The 21,295-nt window shown below is 36.5% G+C and overlaps 1 protein-coding gene across 1 annotated transcript in view; it reads left to right on the forward strand.

Moving 5' to 3' along the window:
* Positions 1 to 21,295, forward strand: part of arhgef12a (Rho guanine nucleotide exchange factor (GEF) 12a) — a 66,118-nt gene that overhangs the window by 12,282 nt on the left and 32,541 nt on the right. The window contains 7 exon segments of the mRNA XM_051129520.1: positions 12,027 to 12,121; positions 14,867 to 14,923; positions 17,876 to 17,974; positions 20,421 to 20,470; positions 20,663 to 20,720; positions 20,801 to 20,973; positions 21,107 to 21,181. Of these exon segments, the coding sequence (XP_050985477.1) occupies positions 12,027 to 12,121; positions 14,867 to 14,923; positions 17,876 to 17,974; positions 20,421 to 20,470; positions 20,663 to 20,720; positions 20,801 to 20,973; positions 21,107 to 21,181 (607 nt within the window).

Consider the following 21,295-nt stretch of genomic DNA (forward strand, 5'->3'; position numbering starts at 1 on the left):
TAGATTTTTAATGAATTTTTAAAGAAGTCTCTTCTGCTCACCCATCCTGCATTTATTCGATCCAAAGTACAGCAAAAACAGTAAAAAAAAAAAAAAAAAAAAACTAAAAAACTAAAATAATAGTTTTCTATTTGAATATATTTTACAATGTAATTTATTTCAAAGCTAAATTTTTAGCGTCATTACTCTAGTCACACGATCCTTCAGAAGTCATTCTAATATTTAGATTTACTGCTCAAAAAACAAAAAAAAAACATTTCTCAAAAAATAAACAAAACAAAACAAAAATCAGATAAGTGCTGATCTTTGGATCCTTCTGTACATCAAAGAATTCTGAGAAAAAATATTACTCAACTGTTTTAAATGATGATGATAATAATAATAATGTTTCTTGAACAGCAAATCAGCTTATTAGAATGATTTTTGAAGTACCATGTGACACTGAAGACTAGAGTAATGATGCTGAAAATTTAGCTTTAATCACAGGAATAAATTACATTTTAAAATATATTCAAACAGAAAACCGATATTTTAAATAGTAAAATTATTTAACATTTTTATTGTTTTTGCTGTACTTTGGATAGAATAAATGCAGGCTTGGTGAGCAGAAGAGCTCTTCTTTAACTTTTTTAAAAACCATTAAAAATCTTACTGTTCAAAAACGTTTGATTTGTAGTCAAAAGCACTATATATAGGCTGATCTGCGTAGCAACGCGTCACACGAATTTACCTCTCAAGTTGAATTTTTTTCAACTTGTGTGGAAGACACGTTAATGCGTGTTCACGTCACCTGGTCTGTCCGCCTCTTTGCATTGACTTTGTATGTAATCTACTTGTGCAAATAATTCAGTTCGCCTTTGATGTCCACAATAGCGGAGCTTGAAGCTCCTTTAGTAGCTTGTTGTAATTAGCAGGCTGCCTCTCTTTAGTTTTTGACAGAGAAGGACCTGTGTCGTAGTGATCTTTTGTTTCGGGAGCCGTGGATCGGTATGAGTTCTGACTACCCCTTGGCGTCAGCTTGTCCTCCTGACCTTGGTGGCGACAAAGTGTGTTCTGAACTTGGCTTACTCTCTGCTTTCCCACCTCCTCCTGCAATATCAAAGAATTTAAACGGACAATCTAGCGTGAAGAAATGCACATCCTCCAGCCCTGTCAGGACGGGTGATTGAGTTTATTGGAGCAGAAAAGGAAAATCTCCCCAGGCCGTTGCAGCTCAGAACCCCCCTTTCCTCATTGTGATGTCACCTGGGGGAGGGGCCGCTCATTTCACATGCCCAGCTCGACCCGTGTCTTCTGACATTACCCCGAATGACACTTCCACATCCACTTACCTTTCATTTCTGTTGTCTTTTGCTCTCGCTTCCCATTATTACATGGACTGTATGTGTGTTTGCACTCTCGCAAACACACACTCGCCGTGCTCTTGTTTGATCATGTCATTACTCAGTCATCACAGTTTAATGGGTTTTAACAGCTGATGTTTGGAGCAAATGTTGGCTCCTGTTAGAGCCAGTTGGTGCGCTTGAGGCCATAAAGACTCTGCCTCTCTTATCCGTCCGCAAAGCATTTGTCCTCATCTTATTTGCCTAGGCGCTTTCCCGGATTTGCTTATTCATTTTGGTTTATAATGGACCTACATGCAGCCTTTTATTTATGAAATGACTTGATTGTTCTTCTGTGAAGAGACATCCGCGATGTTTATTTTTCTGTTCGCTTCTGCTTCACTTATTTCCACTGACTCAAGCAGCCAAAATTTGACAGATCTGCAAATGAGACTTCATTTGCTCTTGGAGTGGGTGGTTTTGTCCCTAGCAGTTTAAAAGCAAGTTCCCCTTTTGGTATTTGAAGGAGAAGTGAAATGCTGTATTGTATTATTTACTGGGTGTACTATGTGTGTCCATGTGTTTTTATTTCTTTATTTCTTTGTTTTTTTTTCCATCTCACAATTCTGACTTTTTTTCCTTACAGACGCAAGTTTAGGTCTCACAATTCTGGCTTTTTTCTTGCAATTTTACTGTGTAAAGTTTTTTTTCAGAAATGTGAGATATAAACTTGCGGTTGTGACTTATAAAGTCCAATTGTAATGGGAAAAGAAACTGATATATTCTTAGAATTGTAAGTTCTTATCTCAATTCTGACTCAACTCGCAATTGTTATAAAGTCAGAACTGCGAGATGTAAACTTACAATTCTAAGACAAAAAAATTTTTTTTTATTCTCACAACTGCGAATCTTCTGTCTTCATTTTTAGACTTGCAAGTTTGTCTTGCAATTTTGACTTAACTTGCAGTAAGGAGTTTATATATCACAATTCTGAGAAAAAAGGCAGAATTGTGAGACGTAAACTCACGATTGCGAGGAAAAAGGTCAGAATTGAGGGATTAAAAAGTTGCAATTACCTTTCTTTTTATTTTTTATTAAGTAGTGGAAACTGGGTTTCATAGTTAAGGGAATCTTGGTCTTCTTTTTCTTGCTTGTTTAATTTAGGTCTATGGACAGCATGATGTCAATTACCACAGGAAACAGGAAATGGTTTCAGTAATTTTGTGTTTGCTAAGATTTTACAGTTGTTGTTTTTTTTTTGTTTGTTTGTTTTTTTTTGTCCAGAGGTTTGTACCATCACAGTTTTTTTTTTTTTTGCAACATATTTTTATTTATCAAAAAGAAAGTTATACTTTTATTTCAATTAAAATTCATTTTATTTATTTATTTAGCAATAATAGACTTGGACCTTCTTTATTAAAAAAATATATCAGAAATTGTACAGCTGTAATTTAACTTTACTGTGATCATAAATTCAGAAACATACTTTTGCTGGAAAATTATGACATAAAATGATATCCTGTAATTTGTTTATTGTTCTGGATGTATTTTTAGTCCATGTTAGCCAGATGACTTACACTTTACAAATTTTAAGGGGAAAAAACAACAAAACAGAAATTGTTACAATTATGTACAATACCTCACAGAAAACCAGCTCATTTAGATTTTTACCCAGTTTAGACCTGACATGTTGAAAAATGAGTTAAAAAGTGACAATAAAAAGTATTGATACATAAACGATACCATCACACTCACGGTCCAGAAAGCTAGTAAGGACATCATTAAAATAGTCCATCTGACATCAGTGGTTCATTCAGTGGTATATATATATATATATATATATATATATATATATATATCAATCAACTTTATTCAGCAATTTCTTCTTTTCCATGTGATGGATGTTCACGAGAGTACCACAACTCATGTCTATGCAGGGTCAGAAAGTTCTCGTATTTTATCCAAAAATATCTTAATTTGTGTTCTGAAGATCTGAAGATCTTACAGGTTTGGAATGACATGAGGTTGAGTAGTTAATGACAGAATAAAATTTTTTGAGTTAACTATCCTTATTTTTTGTGATGAAATATTTCCATGTTTTTTAACGTTTATTGAATCCAAACATTACTTCACATTATTACAAGGCTATATTGTGAATCCTGGGTGTTGGGTCAGGTCACTGTCTGACACACACAGACTCTTGCTAAAACACACACATGACCATTTGGAGCGATGCAGACATGCTCGACAGTGGTGATGTCATGAGCTGGAGCACAGAGGTCCTCTGGACCACATTGGATACAAACAGCATGTGTTCTTTCTTCTGCAAAGTCACTGCTCATTCTCGCTCACTGCCAGCCCAGCACTCACTTGTTTTTTCCTCTAGTGCTCTAGCCAGCACTGATATCATCCCTCAGCTCTCCGCACCCCCCTATCTTCCTGCCAGCCTGCCCACCGCAACCTGAGCATGACACTGTCACATGCGCACACTAAAGAAATCTGTACGCTGAACTTCCAGAGAAGTGTAGAAGAGGAGGGACAATGTTGCAAAAGAGCCATGTTGTTTTCCACCCCGTATCCCGCTTTTCCTTCAAGTGGTTTCTGACAAACACGCCTTTCAGAGTCAAGTAATTGGGGTGTCCCTCATCCAGGCCTTTCTGGCTTTGCGTGGAACATTTTCCATTATTGCACAAAACCTCAATTGAGTGGAGAACCCACCCCCTCCACCTCACCAATCCCTCTGCCGTTCTTGCACTTCCTTTACCCTTCCTTCTCAACCCCCATTGCCGCCTCCTTCTCCAGGAGTGAAGATGGCCTCCTTTGGATCAGACAGTGCTGTTGACTCCTACATTTAGCAAACTCGTTTGACTCTAGAGAGTATGCAAGTTTGTTTTAAGGGTTTTTCGGTTTTTAAGCATGTAGCGGTAAAAACCCTGTTGTAATTGATAGAATGGCCAAGGATCAGCAATCTCCATGTAAAACTGATTGTGCAGACCAAACCATAAGTCGTAGAGACTTTAAACTTGGAGGGATGATAGTACTTACACTGTCTACAATGCCACCAAGACTCGCCCCAATTGGCCTGACGGGGGCGCTACAGCAAAAAAAGTCACTACTGTTTGTCCTATTAACATAAAAATGGGTACGAGCTGTCTTGGTCCAAAGAGCATCTAGTGGCTATAAGGACATTTGCATATCTCGAAAATCAATAGGCCGATGAACTTCGAGCACCTGTTAGACCAGGTTAATAGAGGTCGATTGGAACAAAACTTGGTAGCCCTGTTTGAATTACGGCCCTGAAGGGCTGTGAGAAATTTTAAAGAAGTAGGCCACTAGGGAGTTATATTGCATTTTTCAAGAGCTTAAATGATTGTATATTGCATGGTTTTTCACATGTACACACAATATTTGTATCATACGATAGACCTCCTCATTCCAAACAGCTTTGCCTCTAGAACCACTGCTGTCAATCAAACTGTTTCTTAAATGATTGAGAAAATGTAAAAAAAAAAAAAAAAAAAACTACTTTTGCAAACTAGTCCTAGGTTTTTCGGGAAAAATCTTGGGAAAAAACACTGCAGTGCAAATCTCTGGACTGTCTAGGTTAATAATTAAAAAAAAAAATGTTGAAATGTACCCTTTGGCAAGCTCTAACGGGGCCGTTTGGAAAAGGGGCCTGTCTAAATATACCTAAAAGCCTATAAAGCCTAAACTAAAGCTCAAAACTTCATGAATAGTGCTATAACAGTCAAAAACATATTTCTATAGTAAATGACCTGGGTTTGCTAAAAATGCTTATTTTTTTATCATTGTTTTAGGTCATTACAGGCTTGATAAGTAAATGCCTTTTTAATAAGTGCTTAAATGCCATAAAGCACTTGAACCCCAGTAATTGCTGCTTGCAGCTATATTTTTGCTTACAGTTGTGTCTTTGTCTGACACTTCTGACTTTACAAACTCAAAATTTAGAGAAACTTGTTAATTTTGACAAGAAAAGTCAGAATCATGAGATGGAAAAAAAATTGCAATTACATTTTTTTGTTGTTGTTTATTCTGTGGCTGAAACATGACAAAGAAAAGAGTTTTGTGTGATTTAAAAACAAATCTATATTGCAAAGATGTAAGCTAAAAATTCTGAGAAGAAATAAAGATAGAAAGTTGACTTCTTCTTCTTTTTTTTTTTTTTTTAGTCCATTCCATGGAAATTAGCTTTCATGAGAGAGGCTAGACAAGTTGGAGACACACTATTAAAAAGTTAAGTTAAAACTTCTATGCACAAGCATTACAGTAACAGTTGTGGTCATAAGCACAAATAGCAGTATTCTTACGTGTACCATCAGCATGCATGATTCATTAGGGAGAGAATAACATGTAAAAGGTAAGGTTATTGGCTGCTTCGGTTGTTTGGATTTACTTTTCCATTCCTCCTCTTTAGCGGGAGGTTTTTAGCTGAGCGGACCATGGAACGTTTTACAGGCCCTTTCATAAATGGCCCATTCAGTTCCCTCAGACTGCTCTCAAAAGGATCCTGTGTCACTACAGAGAGCTCTGATACAAGCAAGAACAGTGTGCTGCACCACAGCCCCTGCTTGAAGACGATTGTTTTGACGCTTTTCATTTTAAAGTGATAGTTCATCTGAAAATGACATTTCTGTCATTTACTCAAATTCATGTTCTTCCGAAGTTCCTGTATGTACACTACTGTTCAAAAGCTTGGGGTCAGTAAGATACTTTAGTTTTTTTGCAATTCAGCAAAGACTCATTAAGTTGATAAAATGTTACAGTAAAATATGTACAGTAAAGACATTTATTTCAATGTTAATATATTAGAATGGTATCTGAAAAGTCATATGACACTGAAGATTGGATTAATGATGCTAAAAATTCAGTTTTGCACCACAGGGATTAATTACATTTTGAAATATATGAAAATAGAACATGTTATTTATTTTCAGAAATTTTTAAGAATCTTCTTGTGAACTTTTCAACATCTGACATAATGCTTTCTAAAGTCCAAAAATGACAAAACGCCTACAAGTTCTGCGCTATTTAGAGTCTAGTCATCATAAAGTCACTCTTCACTCACAATCCTGCCCTCCAGCCAGCTAATAATTCGAAATCCACTGTGACTGGATCATTGAGTCCCAGTCGTTTCCAGCCAGTTCAGTGATCAAATTGTTCATTTAAACCTGTACTTTTCAATAAACTCTAGGTCCGGTTCATAAACTGAACTGATTCGTTCACAACTCAATGATCTGTTTGCAACAGTTAGAGTTAACAGCTCATTAGAGGGGAAGATTATTAGGTAATAACGGTGACTTAAATTTAGTCATTCCACACAAGGCTATCCACTTCAAAATACTTGGGATGTAGTATAGAATGCGTATGAACTACTGTTATGATGCTTTTAAAAAATGTTGTCTCTTTTTGTAGCTTAAATGATTAGGTCACCTCCAGAATAAAAAAATTCTTGATAATTTACTCACCATGACATCTAAGATGTTCATGTCAATTTTCTTTACTTGAAAAGCAATTTTTTTTGAGGAAAACATTCCGGGTATTTTTTTCTATATAGTGGACATCAATGGGGATCAACGGGTTGAAGGTCCAAATTGCAGTTTCAGTGCAGCTTCAAAGGGCTCTACACGATCACAGCCGAGGAATAAGGGTCTTATTTAGTGAAATGATTGGTCATTTTCTTCTTCACGCATTATGTAATCACGTTGGAATAATCACGCGGCGTTAGTCAGGGTTTGTACAAGGTGCTTAAAGAGCTTGAACTACTTGAATTTGACTTTTTGAAATTTCAGGCCTGGAAAACCCTTAATAGTGGGTTTTTGAATCATTCCGCAAATTCAACGATTCGGCGTCTGCGCTTCGAGTTCTGATCTGAAATGATGGTAATAATAGTAATATTCCTTAAAAGGGACTTGAAAAGTGTTTAAATGATTAAAAGACAAAGTATCTATGAAATAAGTTTTCCTTTTTTCAATAAGCGCATATCTTTTCATGCGAAATTCACGCAATTAAAAAAAAAGTGTTACTTATTTTGCCTATTTCAGTTAACATAAAACTATCGAGCTAAACCAGTAGTAATACTATGGCTGAAGACGTGAAAAAAGAAACCGATGAACCAAATCAGCTGAGTCATTTACACTGGAACCGCACAGATTGATTCAAACTCGTGACTTCGATCTTTCATTTCAAGTGATTCACCAATAAAACCTAGATTGAATGAAAAGAGCCATTCATTTTCAAATTTCAATATCGATTTTAAAAAACACGTATAGTGATGGGCGAAACAGAGCTTTTTGAAACTCCGAATCAGATTAACCATTAATTCATTGTTTCATAGTGCTCTAATTGGATTGTAAATCAACTGATTCAGATCTGGACTTCACTTTGAGTATCGCAAATCATTTGAGTTAGATCAGGACTTCGGAGAGGCTTCGTGAATCATTTGACTTGGATCAGAACTTTGCATATTGTGAATCATTTGATTTCGATTGGCACTTCACGTGTCGCAAATCATTTTATTCAGATCATGACTTTGCGTATCGTGAATCATTCTGTGAAATGAATGATTTGTGATCCACGCTCTGAGTCCTGACCTGAAATACTGGTTCGTGAATCATTATTCAGATTGAGACTTCAGAGCAGGTTCGAAAGTCTTTTGTTTTAGATCAGAACATCAGAGTGGGTTTTTGAATCATTCCGCAAATTCAGTGATTCGCCCTCTGCTCTCTGAGTTCTGATCTGAAATGATGGTTCGTGAATCATTATTCGGATTGGGAATTTAGTGCACATTCATGAATCATTTGATTTAGTTCGGGATTTCGGCATGCATATCGTGAATCATTTGTTTCAGATCAGGTTTTTGAAGCGGTTTCGCAAATCTTTTTTAAACCTCAAAATCATCAATGTCATCGGACTTTGTTGTTTTACCTGCTTTTTTGTAAAGGGAGTTTGACTTTCTTTGCTCATTCACTTTGTAAACACAAAGTGCTACATCACCTGTGACCTTTCCAACGTGATTACGTAATGTGTGAAGTCGAGCTAGTGCAAGACGAGCATTTATGGTCAAAAAGTATCTAAATTTGTTTTTTTTTTTGTTTTTTTTGAGAAAATGACAGATCAGGTTCATTGAAACTGCAGGTTGGACCTTCAACCTGTTGATCCTCATTGAAGTCCACTATATGGAGAACAATACTAAAATGTTATCCTCAAAAACTTTTTTTTTTTTTTCAACTGAAGAAAGAAAGTAAATGATCAGGAATTTTTTATTCTAGAAGTGAACTAATTCTTTAACAGACATGATCACTATGAACTATGGAAAAGAGCTCCATGAAGATTCTTGCAAGTTTTAAATGACACAAGGATGAGTAAATGATACATTTTCATTTTTAGAAGAACCAGCCCTTGAAAGATTAAGTCTTTCTGATTTTGGTCTCACTCATTTTGATTTCCTTCTGGGAATTTCAGTGGTTATTAGCCCTTGTGGTTATATTCAAGATAAGTTGTGCTTTGTAAAACAGTGGGTTTTACATGTTATTTTGATTTGCACAAAATTTAAATCTAAAATAAATGTGCAAATCGTAGCCCCTATTGGGAATGGGAATAGAATTGCTTCATATTGGCCTGTGCTGGCACTCAAGGTTAATTTTATTAGTTGAGTTTTAATTGAAAAAGTCAGTGATTGACGGCTGCTCTCTTATTAGTCTTATCTAGTTTACCAGCGGTGACAAATTGCCCTACGTAATCTACCGGCCTTATAAAGGGTGGGCTAATCCCACCGAGTCCTTTCTATTACTTTGCTGCAGTGTTAATTTCACAGTTAGCTGACCTCTGAGGCAATCTCAGGAAAGTTAGTTAAGTGCTCACGCGATTATTCCCTGTGTTCAGGGCAACACTGCAAATGTCTTACACTTCACAGTGAGGGTATAGAGTCAACTCTCTCCGATACTGTCCCGTAATGAACTGGCTGTTTGGCTGACCCGTAGAATGAGTTCAAAATCGACAAGCTGTCAGGCTGATGGACAAATGTGAGGTCTAGCTGACCCTCCGTCGTATAAAATGCTGAAGTGATTGTTTCACCGAGGTGTTTCTCATTGGTGTTCTGCGAGGTCCACGGGTCAAGCTCCTGAGCCCAGGTGAAGGAAATGGCAGTGGGTTGTTAGTACAGTGCCTCTCAGTTAGATGCAGTCGGACAGGCCTACAAAGGGCTTCTTCAGCACTGTGTCCCATCACTGACTGGTCTAGAAAACAGAGGTTTCTCACACGGCCTGTGAGCGGGAAGCAGAGCGCTGTTAAACGCATTCACCCCACCTCGCCTCACCTTACTGCCGAGGCTACTTTTAGATTTGGAGTCATAGCTACTGCTGTACGCAGGCTTTTCCACTTGCATTTGTGATAAAGAACTGACAAGGACTCATGCGGAGCCTCTTAATTGATGCGTGCAATGAATAGGGCGACATTAGCGCAGTGGGGCACATCTGTTGTCCTAGCAGGAAGTTAACTAAGCAAATAGTGATTGCACACAGCAAGAGGATGCTATTCAACACTACACAATATGCAGTGCCATCAATCAGTGCACTTAAAGAGATAGTTCACTCAAAAATGAAAATTCTGTCATTATACCTCACCGTCATGTTGTTCCAAACCCATAAGACCTTCGTTCATCTTCGCAACACATATTACGTTTTGATGAAATCCAAGAGCTTTCTGACCCTGCATAGACAGCAATGCAACTGACATGTTTAGGGCCCGGAAAGGTAGTGAGGACAGCATTAAAATAGTCCATGTGACATCAGTGGTACAACGTTAATCTTATAAAGCTAAGAGAATATGTTCTGTGAGCAAAGAAAACAACATTGACTTTATTCAACAATTTTTTCTCTTCCGTGTCAGATGGACTGTTTTAATGATGTCCTTACTACCTTTCTGGGCCTTGAATGTGTCAGTTGCATCTGCATTTTTTCTGCCGGTGTGAATACATTTTGTGAGCAGTCACACTGGCGCGACCACTGTGTTGTTTAACTCATACGCACTGCTGTTTCTGTTATGTATGTGAAACATCAAACGGCAAACAAAATAAAAGCATAATAAATCTGTGCTACGTTAGAGCTGCACAGTGTGGACCGTTTATCAGCTCAGACTGCAACGCAAACAAATTTGTCCGAGCCTAGAACAGCCTCACAAAGGAACCAAAGTTGATTTTGTGACAATGTTACTGCACAGTGCTGCGAGATCCAGTGAAAAGCCTATGAGTTCATCGCAGAATGAATAAGGTTACTGTGAGATCTGGTGAGAATCTTTAAAATTATGCACAAAATTCTCTGTTGTAAATTACGTATATTAGAAAACCACACATATTAACACTAACTATAACCATGTTTTTTTTGGTAGAAATAGTCGTATTTTATTACATTATTATATCTATGTTTGTGCAAATCATTCGTGATCCAGCTTCACTTACAGCAGAAGTGAGTATAAGGTTTTTTTTTTTAAAGAATCTTTGCGATCGCCTTTTCTAATAATGTGCTAGTTAGCCAGTTTCGTCCCTAAATGCAGCTAAAGTAAACAGGCTCGTCACTCCACAGAGAGAAGAGAGGGGCGGGGAGCAGAGCTAATTAACATTTAAAGCAACATTGACCAGAACAGGTTGATTTTTACAAGGTAAAAAGGGTGTTTTTTACACTACCACTGAGAAATTTAAACAAAGCATATTATAGACTTTTTATTAAGGCCCTAATGAATCATATCAACTTGTGGAAAATGGGCATCCAATGACCCCTTTATTAAAAGTAAATTTTGTATGCTTCCCAACTCAAGCTTAGTGCTTTGCTGTCAAATGTATAAACCTGAAATAAACAAGAAATGAACATGTAATATTATTAGCTACTGTACGTGTTAATGCGAAACAATAATTTTGTGATTAAAATATCAATTTTTATTAATACTCCCACACACCACACACCATCTGTAGAACTGCTTTCAAATGTTAGTCTGGAGCCAGATAGATAGATAGATTTTAAGCTATACTACTATATGTTAGTTCAATAATTAATCACGTTTGTTTACTGTAGCATGAACATTTGGTTTCATTTTGTTTGTTTATTTATTTATGACATGATTTAAGCTAAAGAAGCACAGTTTACAATATCATGATGTATTTTATCATTTATTCCTTATTTGAAATATGTTTCACATTATTATATCATTTACTCCTTGAAACAACATTTGATTTTTGTTTTTTTCTCCATTCAAATACATTAGCACTGTAGTTGCATGACTGAAAATAACTGCCCAGGGGCGTCACCAATATGGCCACTGAGTGAACTCATCTTAAAGGGACCTTGCGTAGTTTTGTTTATGGAGAGTTTTGCTCATTTTGTTTTTTCAGGGCATGTCCATGTTGGCATCTGGCAAATTTTCACCCAGTACCAAATTCATTTTTGGTAAATATTGTTAGGTTTGATGTCCTTTTAATGTCAGCAGAAAAAATAAGAGAAGCATCTTATATAGTTAGTTTATGGTTTCATTGCATTTAGTTTTTTTTTTTTCCACCTACTGTACTCAGCTCTACTAGACTGCAGCTCATTTTTGTGTCACAACCCTCCCAGTGTATTATGTTATGTGCTCATCGCAGTGTGTTAATGTGTTTCATTGACTTTGTATATCGATTTCTCCTATTTGTGTTTACAGAACCAGTAGCATTCTCAGCAGAGACCATCCTCCCAACAAGAGTCCCAAAAGCGATAAGCTGCCCGGTACCCCAACACACGAGTTTGACCCTACAGGTAAATGACGTCCGAGAATTTCTTTTACACTTACCCTTACTTTCCTTACTCATACAGAATGGTAGTGTTTAGCTGTACTAAAGGCTGTCCTGACTGCTCGTGTGTTCGTGTGGTGTGGACCAAAGCACACTGCTCCTCTCACACGGCCTCTTCAGACTCTAAAATGGAAACAGTTTCCTCCACACACAGCACAGATGGAAGGCTGTGCCCGTCCACTAACTGCAGTGGAACGGCTTTAAACAGCGGCATGATTCATACTTGCTGACCATAAACGATGCACATGTTCCTGGCCCCAGTTCTGGCAGTTGAAAGACATTGTCAGTGTGTTTTTCTTTCAAGTTTTGCCTCTGTTTTTCCTCTCAGCCTGCTGGTGAGAGTAGAGAAGGAAAAGCAGTTCTGTGCATGGCCGTTAATGTGAGGTTTATGGTGGAGAACAATGTGATAATCGTGTTGATTAAAATACGATTCGCATTGTTTGGATGGAGAGATGTTTGAAAAACGAGTGAGATGATGACAGAATTTCATCTTACAGCTCTTCTAGAGTGGTTTTCACATGTGCGTAGTTTTGTTTTATTGGTTTGACCTAATGTTAATATCTCACTTTCACATGTTAGAGAGAATGGTGGTGAATGGAGGATGTGATGCATGTCTATTCCTGATGTTCCTCTGGTTTTGGACTCGCCTTTTCTGATGCATGACTAAACCATCTTAACCACGGTGTGGCGTTCAGTGTCCTCTAGGGTTGGGCGATATAGATAAAAATATTAAATATTTTTAAAATTCCTTTGACAGTATTTGATGTTGTTTATTTTGAATTGGTATTGGTTGTTTTTGTTTGACCAAGCAGCCATTGTTGTATAGTACATTCAAAGCGATTTACAGTAAAACATTTAGTTATTAGAAATTTAGGGCTGTCAAAATTCCTCGATTCGGTTCGAAAAAATTTTGCCCGTGTTGAGTAACTGCCAAAATACCGGAAGTGTCGCATTTCACTGACGAGAATCCAAAAAAATGCATTATTAGACCATTTTCCAAGGCTGCATGATATTTTAAACCCATTTTTAAAAAATTCACGAACACTGTGATTTTATTCAATAAATATATGCAATGCGAGTTTACTATATGCGCTTAATTATTTGCACGCCTGTATGTTACGTACACGCATCTCGGAGCGGCTCCGTTCACAGTAAATGCTGCTCCACACAAATTGTTGCATCTCAAACTCCATTTCTGCAAATTGTTGAGAGTTTCGATTTATTATAACGATCATCTGGGAACGCAACATCCGCCATTTCATCATATTTATAAGGTGAATCATTTATAAACCTATGCAAACACAGGAGAATACATCAGTATCTTTCTAAATATGCTAACTGTTCATTGCGATTTCAAAATAAAAATTTAAACCCTTGCTTTGAGTTTACAGATTTTGATGTCCACATATTCAAGAAATTACAGTGGCTGTAGCTTTTATGCTTTTATGGCGACATATTAAAGATTAAATGGACATTTGAATTAAGTGTTGTTTAGTCAATATTAAACAAGGATTAGATTGTGCAGTAAAGTGAAAAAACAATCATCAGGCTGTTGGCGCCCTCTGCAATCATTTGTTATAATGAGTAATGTACATTAGCTCTGTTGTTTATAATACATCATATTTTAACCATTTTCTTCAATAAAACCATATGGTTTCTTGTTGTTGAAAAACACTTCCTTAATCGTATATTTCCAGGAAGTTCATTTGAGAATACGCTGATATATCGCCCAACCCTAATATCTTCCCAAAATCGGAGTGTCTGAGAAGTGTGGCTCTTTTGTGCAATTAATTTCAGCCCAAAGTTGTATAGCCTTGCGTAATGATGGAGACTATTGTTTTAAATCTTAAACTTTCCGCTAAACAATATCACTGATTACATTTTTATGAGAAATTCAAGTATGCTAGGCTAATCAAATCCACAGTTTACTCTCTTGTGTTATGATTAACTATGATTATCCATATTTCAAGATGAAAGCAAAAACCAACATCCTTGCGTAACCGTTTTTGAGAATCTCTTGTTGAACTCTTGTTAAAGCACTTCTCAACCCAAATTCTGTTAATTGGTTATATGTGACCCTGGACCACAAAACCGGTCATAAGGGTGAATAAATAAGCTTTCCGTTGATCTATGGTTTGTTAGGATAGGACAATATTTGGCCAAGACTCTGAGGGAATCAAAAAAATCTAAATATTGAGAAAATTACCTTTTAAAGTTGTCCAAATGAAGTTCTTAGCAATGCATATCTCTAACCAAAAAGTTTTGATATATTTGCGGTAGGAAATGTACAAAATATCTTCATAAAAACATGATCTATACTTAATACCCTAATGATTTTTGGCATAAAAGACAAATCAATCATTTTGACCCTTACAGTATATTTTTGGCTACTGCTACAAGGCTAGCTACTTTAGACTGGTTTTGTGGTCCAGAGTCATATATCTGTTTATGCCAAGCATTGATTTCTGGGTTAACACCTAGGGACCTTAATACCTGAACACCTTATTAATCATTTCGGGGAAGACATTTTGTTAATATGTAAGTCCTTGGGGGTTTGACTGCTTATCAATAGACAACGACCCATTCCAAAACAGCCACACTGTGTGTATTTGTGCCATTGCTCATTTTTTTCATTTGCGTCCTCTCTCTGTGTCCTCTGTGATATGTGCGTGTGTGTCCCGTGTTGTGATCATGATGTTGTGTGGCTCAGACGTGCTGGTGCAGAAGAGTGGATTTGTAGTGGCTGACAGGAGACCTGAGTCTTGTGGTAAGATGATCGTACTGTTGCTGTGTTTCTAGTATGTCTTTACTTTTGTGCGGGTGATTCTTCTCCAGCACTCTGAAGTTCAAGTGTTATCAGCATTTATTTATGTTCAGCTTCCCCGCTAAGTTGATTTTGGGCTGTGTGTGTGTTATTTGACAATAGCAGATAGCATTATTCTTAAAGGGTTTAAGATTTTTTGGATGAAAACCGGGAGGCTTTTGACTGTCCCCTTGACTGCCAGGTAAATACCACTGTCAAGGCCCAGAAAGGTATGAAAGACATTGTCAAAATAGTCCATCTGCCATCAGTGGTTCAATCTGAATTTTATGAAGTGACGAGAATACTTTTTGTACGCAAAGAAAAAATCAAATCAAAGCGTAAATATACGTAGAAAACGTATTCGTGTTGTTTGGCTGACACAGAACGGCGTATGTGTCCAGCGGATACTCTCCAAAATGGCGCTATGCTGACACGGAGGAGACGAATTGTTGATTTTTTTTGCATACAAAAAGTATTTTCGTACTTATTAGTGGGACAGTCAAAAGCCTCCCGGTTTTCATCCAGAATATCTTAAATTGTGTAATGAAGACAAACGAAGTTTTACAGGTTTGGAACGACATGGGGGTAAGTGATTAATGACACAATTTTCATCAGAATCTCTAGAACTGCTCTGAAAATCACTTCATGAGCCTTTTACCATTTCTTTTGAGAAAAACCAAAACTACGTCATATCATTTACAAACAAACTTGTGTTGGGGCAGGAAAATGTTACTTAATGTAATAATAGTACTACTACTAACAAAATTATTGTTAAACCATTCTTTTTTAGGAATATTTACTAGAAAAATTATTTAGCAGAATTTATTTGCCAGAAAAATGTAAGGCACAACACAGTATTTCTGAAAAAATAAGTAAAACAATAATAAATGAGTTTTTATAAAATTAATTATTTAGAGATGCTTTTGATTATTAAAATTGAATGAAACCATTAAAATGGAATGCAGAAAATTAATGGAAAACACAGAAGTTGGTCAAAATAAAACTACAGTTGAGAAAAAAGAAAATAAAACGTATTTCAGGGGCTTTGAAAATGTAATTTTTGTTAAACTTTTAAATTGTGTAAGTTTCGTGATCTCAATTAATTAGGCATGCTTTTTCATGACTACATTTTAATTTAACTATTAAAACAGAATCTAGAAAAGTTAAAACAGAAAAAAAATAAATTAAAAAAAAAACTGAATTTGGGAAAAAATATTTTATAGGGCCCTATACTACTAATAAAATTATTATTATAACATTATTTTTAAAGAATATTTCCCCCCAAAAAAAAAAAAAAAAAAAAAAAAAATGCTGGGATTTAATTACCTGAAAAATTTAAATACACATTATTTCTGAACAAAAAAAAACAAAACAAAAAAAAAAAACACTTTTTAAATCTTTTTATAATAAATTCAATTAATTCGAGATGCTTTTGATTATTAGAATTTTAATGGAAAAACATAATTTGGTAAAAATAAAACAAACAAACAAAAAAAAAATCATAGGACTTAATGTCATACTTTTAGTATATTGCTGTTAATTTGAGTAAGTTTCATGATTTTAATTATTTTGACATGATTTTTGCTTATTTTTAAAATTTATTAAAAAAAGAGTCTAGAAAAATTAAAACGGAATAAAAACTGAATCCTGAAAAATTAAAATGAAAAAAAGTTGGGGAGAAAATAAAACGTAATTTGGGAAAAAATAAAACAGATTTTGAAGGGCCCTATTTATGTTGTGCTACAGTTATTTGAGAATTTGATGATAAATTATGGAACATTGTTACATTTTAAAAATGTCAGCAGCATGCCGACATAAAGCAACGTTCGCTACAGGCGTCCCGAGTTCGAATCCTGGCTAGAAAACCTTTCACGATCCCACCCACTATATCTCTGCCACTTCGCTTCCTGTCAGTTCTGATCTGTCCTATCAAAATAAAGGCAAAAATGCCCAAAAATACATAATAACTTTTATGTTTTAATATATTTTAAAATGTAATTTATTCCTGAATTTATTCCTGAATTTTTAGCAGCTATTATTAGTAGTACAGTTCTCATCAATGTTTAACACAGTTGTGCTGGTTAATATTTTTGTAGAAGCTCTAATACGTTGTAATAACTCCAGAAAATCTTAAGTAATTACATAATTATATTTTTTATATAATTAGTTTGGGGCTTTAATCTGACAGACGGCATGTGTGTGGTGTCTACTTTATGCAGAAAAGAATTATTTCTTTATTAAATTAAAATGACTGATGGAGAAGGTGTTTACAGTAATGCACTTGGAATCATTGTTTCTGAAGTCATATCCGTTAAATGCAGTCTTTTCTAAATTAGTCATGGAAAATGTGTAATATAATTATATCATAAGGAAAGCATAAGGAAACTCTTCACGCTAATCAATGCTGAAGTCATGTTTAAACTGCAATATTTCTTGATGAGTTGAAGGTACGTCACACAGGGCATCTCTGTATGACTGAGCAGTTCATAGTCATTTCTGTGATCTGAGAACTGCAGCTTTTGTTTTCACATCTGATGAGCTATCAGTTTTGAAAGTAGGCCCGTCTCTCACACGCAGCATTAGATGTCCGTGATAACCCACATCCCCACAGCTCTCATCATTTCTTGTATCCTTCCATTATTCTGGGAAGCGAGCTAGGTTTTGATTGGACTGCGAGGTTGATGCATTCATTTCACAACTCTGCAGATTTTATGTTGCCAAGTACTTCATGCCCGTGACTATCTGCACTTACTTACGCTGCCAGTTTGATCAGCTATTGGAGTTATTGTTACCGTAATCTGCTTTGAAAGGCCTCTCCTGATGAATGCTGTAATAAAGACATTGGCAATCCAGTAAAATCAGTTTCATTGCTCCTTTCATAGCTCACTTCAGTTCTTGTTCTCTCCCTTCCTCCAGGGCTGGTTCAAAGATGCGTGATCATTCAGAAAGATGAGAACGGCTTTGGGCTGACCGTCAGTGGGGACAACCCTGTTTTCGTGCAGCTCGTCAAACAAGGTAAGATGCCTGTCTGTCACACTGTCTGTCTTTCTGGCTCCGCCCACAACAGCTCCTGTGGTTGTCTGTCGAGACTTTCCCCTTCCTAGGCTGATATAACACTTGGCTGCAAGTCAGACAATGCGTGTTTCAAAGTGAAACGTGCACTTCGTTCAGGCGAAAACCACCTAAAATCCCATAGACTTTTACTGAGGGGGTGGTGAAAACTTTTATGCATAGAGGCCTGTGGTGCATCTAAGCTGTTTATTATCTATAGCAAAGCTTAACAATTCCCTACTTGAAAAACAGCTAAAACCAGCCTAAGCTGAATGGCTGCTTTGGCTGGTCTCCCAGGCTGGTTTTAAAGTGGTTTAAAGTGGTTTTGGCCACTTTTTAGCTGGTCAGGATGGTCGTAGCTGGCCAAGCTGGGAGACCTGCTGAAAGACCAGCCAAGGCTAAACCAGCTATTTTTAGCTGGTTTAAACATGTTAATCATGCGAGAAACATGTTAATCGTGCTAGCAACATGCTCGTAACTTGTTAATCATGTTAGCAACATGCTATTAACATGCTAATAATGCTAGCAACTTGCTAATTATGCTAAAACAGACTAGCAACATGTTAGTAACTTGCTAATCATGCTAGCAACTTGCTAGTAACTTGCTAATCATGTTAGTAACATGCCAGCAACATGCTAATCATGCTAACAACATGCTAGCAACAAGCTAATAATGGTAGAAACGTGTAACATGTTAATCATGTTAGAAACATGTTAGCAGCATGCTAATAAAATGCTAACCATGTTAGAAACATTCTAGCAACATTCTAATCAGGATAATTATGCTAGCAACATGCTAGTAACATGTTAATCGTGTCAGAAACATACTAGCAACATGCTAATCAGGCTATAAACATGGTAGTAACTTGTTAATCATGCTAACAACTGCTAATAATTTGCTAGTCATGTTAGTAACATGCTACTAACTTGTTAACCATGTTAGAAACATGTTGGCAACATGCTAGTACCTTGCTAATCATGTTAACAACATGCTACTAACATACTAATCATGTTAAAAACATGCCAGCAACATGCTAATCATGCAAACAACATGCTAGTAACAAGCTAATAATGGTAGAAACATGTAACATGTTAATCATGTTAGAAACATGTTAGCAGCATGCTATAAAAATGCTAACCATGTTAGAAACATTCTAGCAACATTCTAATCAGGATAATTATGCTAGCAACATGCTAGTAACATGTTAATCGTGTTAGACTAGCAAAATGCTAATCAGGCTATAAACATGGTAGTAACTTGCTAATCATGTTAACAACATGCTAGCAACAAGGAAGTAACAAGCTAATAATTTTAGAAAACATGTAAACATTCTAGTAATTTGTTAATCATGCTAGCAGCATGTTAGCAACAAACAAGTAACAAGCTAATAATGTTAGAAACATGTTAGTAGCATGTTAATCATGTTAAAAACATGTTAGCAACATGCTAGTAACATGCTTGTCGTGTTAAAACATTCTTGCAACATGCTAATCAGGATAATCATGTTAGCAACAAGCTAGTAACTTGCTAATCATGATAACAACAAGCTAGTAACAAGCTAATAATATTAGAAACATGTTAGTAACATGTTAGTCATGTTAGAAACATGTTTGCAACATGCTAATCATTCTAGCAACATGCTAGTAACATGCTAATCATGTTAGAATCATGCTAGCAACATGCTAATAACTTGCTAATCATTCTAACAACATGCTAGTAACATGGTAACAACATTTTAATCAGCCTATAAAATGCAAACACCAAGCTTGTTGAATCATGTAAGCGATGTGTTAAATCATGATAGCAACATCAACTTTCATACTTTTACAACTGCTTCAAACTTTCAGGCTAGGCTTTCTCAAGCCACCTTTAAGTTTGTTCTCAAACTTTACTCTTCTAGTTTCTTTTGCGGTGCAGTTGTTTTACAGTATATGGCCATTACTGTCATTGTAGTTGTTGTTATTATTATTATTAATTTCTAATTTGTTTGGCTTCCTAAAACACCAGTGTGAATGTAATTTAGAGTGAGACAGTATATCACAAATAAAAAGAGGGTTGTGTCCCTTTTAAAGTTCAAGTCAATTCACTCACTTTTTTCTGACTTAAGTTTTCTTAATTAAGAACATGGGTTGGAGCTCTTAATTTTGAACTCGTTCAAAGTTCGTTAAGATGGAGAGATGTGATAGAGTGAACACATTTACACAAGACAATAAATGCATGAACACCCAAAATGGAAGTTTCTTCATTTGCAAAATGACAGTGAAAACCAATTTGTGTGCAGTGTAAGTGGGGCACGTTAACCACATAGAAATGTGTTTAAAAACCACCCAGCACTCCGGCAACCACTTACTGCACTAGAAAATACTTTCAACTCATAATCGTCATAATCGTCTCCTGTCTTTTTGGTAGATGGCGCTGCCATGCGTGCAGGTGTTCAGACGGGGGACAGGATCATTAAGGTGAGATGCTTACAGATGCAAGAGCTGTATTTCCCACTCCTCTCCCTTCACCACTGCTTTTTAGCATCTGTCTATTCTGCCACCTGCTGGTCACAAATTGACCTTGTGTTTGAGTCTGTGTAGGAGAACTCACACGTATATGTTTTTATGGTGAGAGTATATTGCATTTTTAATGTGTCTTCTCTCCTTTAGGTGAACGGGACATTGGTGACGCAATCAAACCATGTTGAAGTGGTGAAATTAATCAAATGTGAGTGTAAACCATTTGGTTGGGTAAAGATGAACGCTTCATGTTTCCACCGCTGACCGAAACTCATTTGTTCTTCACAGCCGGCTCATATGTGGCCCTCACAGTATTAGGCCGGCCTCCCGGGTTGCCCCAGATCCCCCTCTCTGAGGTAGATGTGGGTCTCTTGTCACCGGGGGGTTATGGGGACCCTTTTGTTACATCTCCCAACTCTTACAATGCAGTGGAACGTACCTCCTCTCCTCTTGTATCATGGGTAAGAACCCCATACCTTTCTGTGAATTTGATTTTTTTTTTGTTTTGTTGTCATTTTACTTCCTCATATCTCTCCTACATATTACATTTATCATTTACTCCTCCTTGTTATTTGTAAACCCAACCCTACATAGGAAGAGAACAGTTCTCCACTCAACCAAAGAATGGACAACAAAAGGATGCTGTTCAAGGAGCAACAGGACATACAGGTCAGAATCTAAATATCAGACTCAAAACTACTGGTTTAAAGTGGACACGCATGCTGCTTTCTGTGCCTGTCAGTAAAGTGTTGAGTTACGGAGCTGTATTGTTGCAGTATGACC

Source organism: Labeo rohita, chromosome 15 (genome assembly GCF_022985175.1).
Source record: "Labeo rohita strain BAU-BD-2019 chromosome 15, IGBB_LRoh.1.0, whole genome shotgun sequence".
Classification (NCBI taxonomy): domain Eukaryota; kingdom Metazoa; phylum Chordata; class Actinopteri; order Cypriniformes; family Cyprinidae; genus Labeo; species Labeo rohita.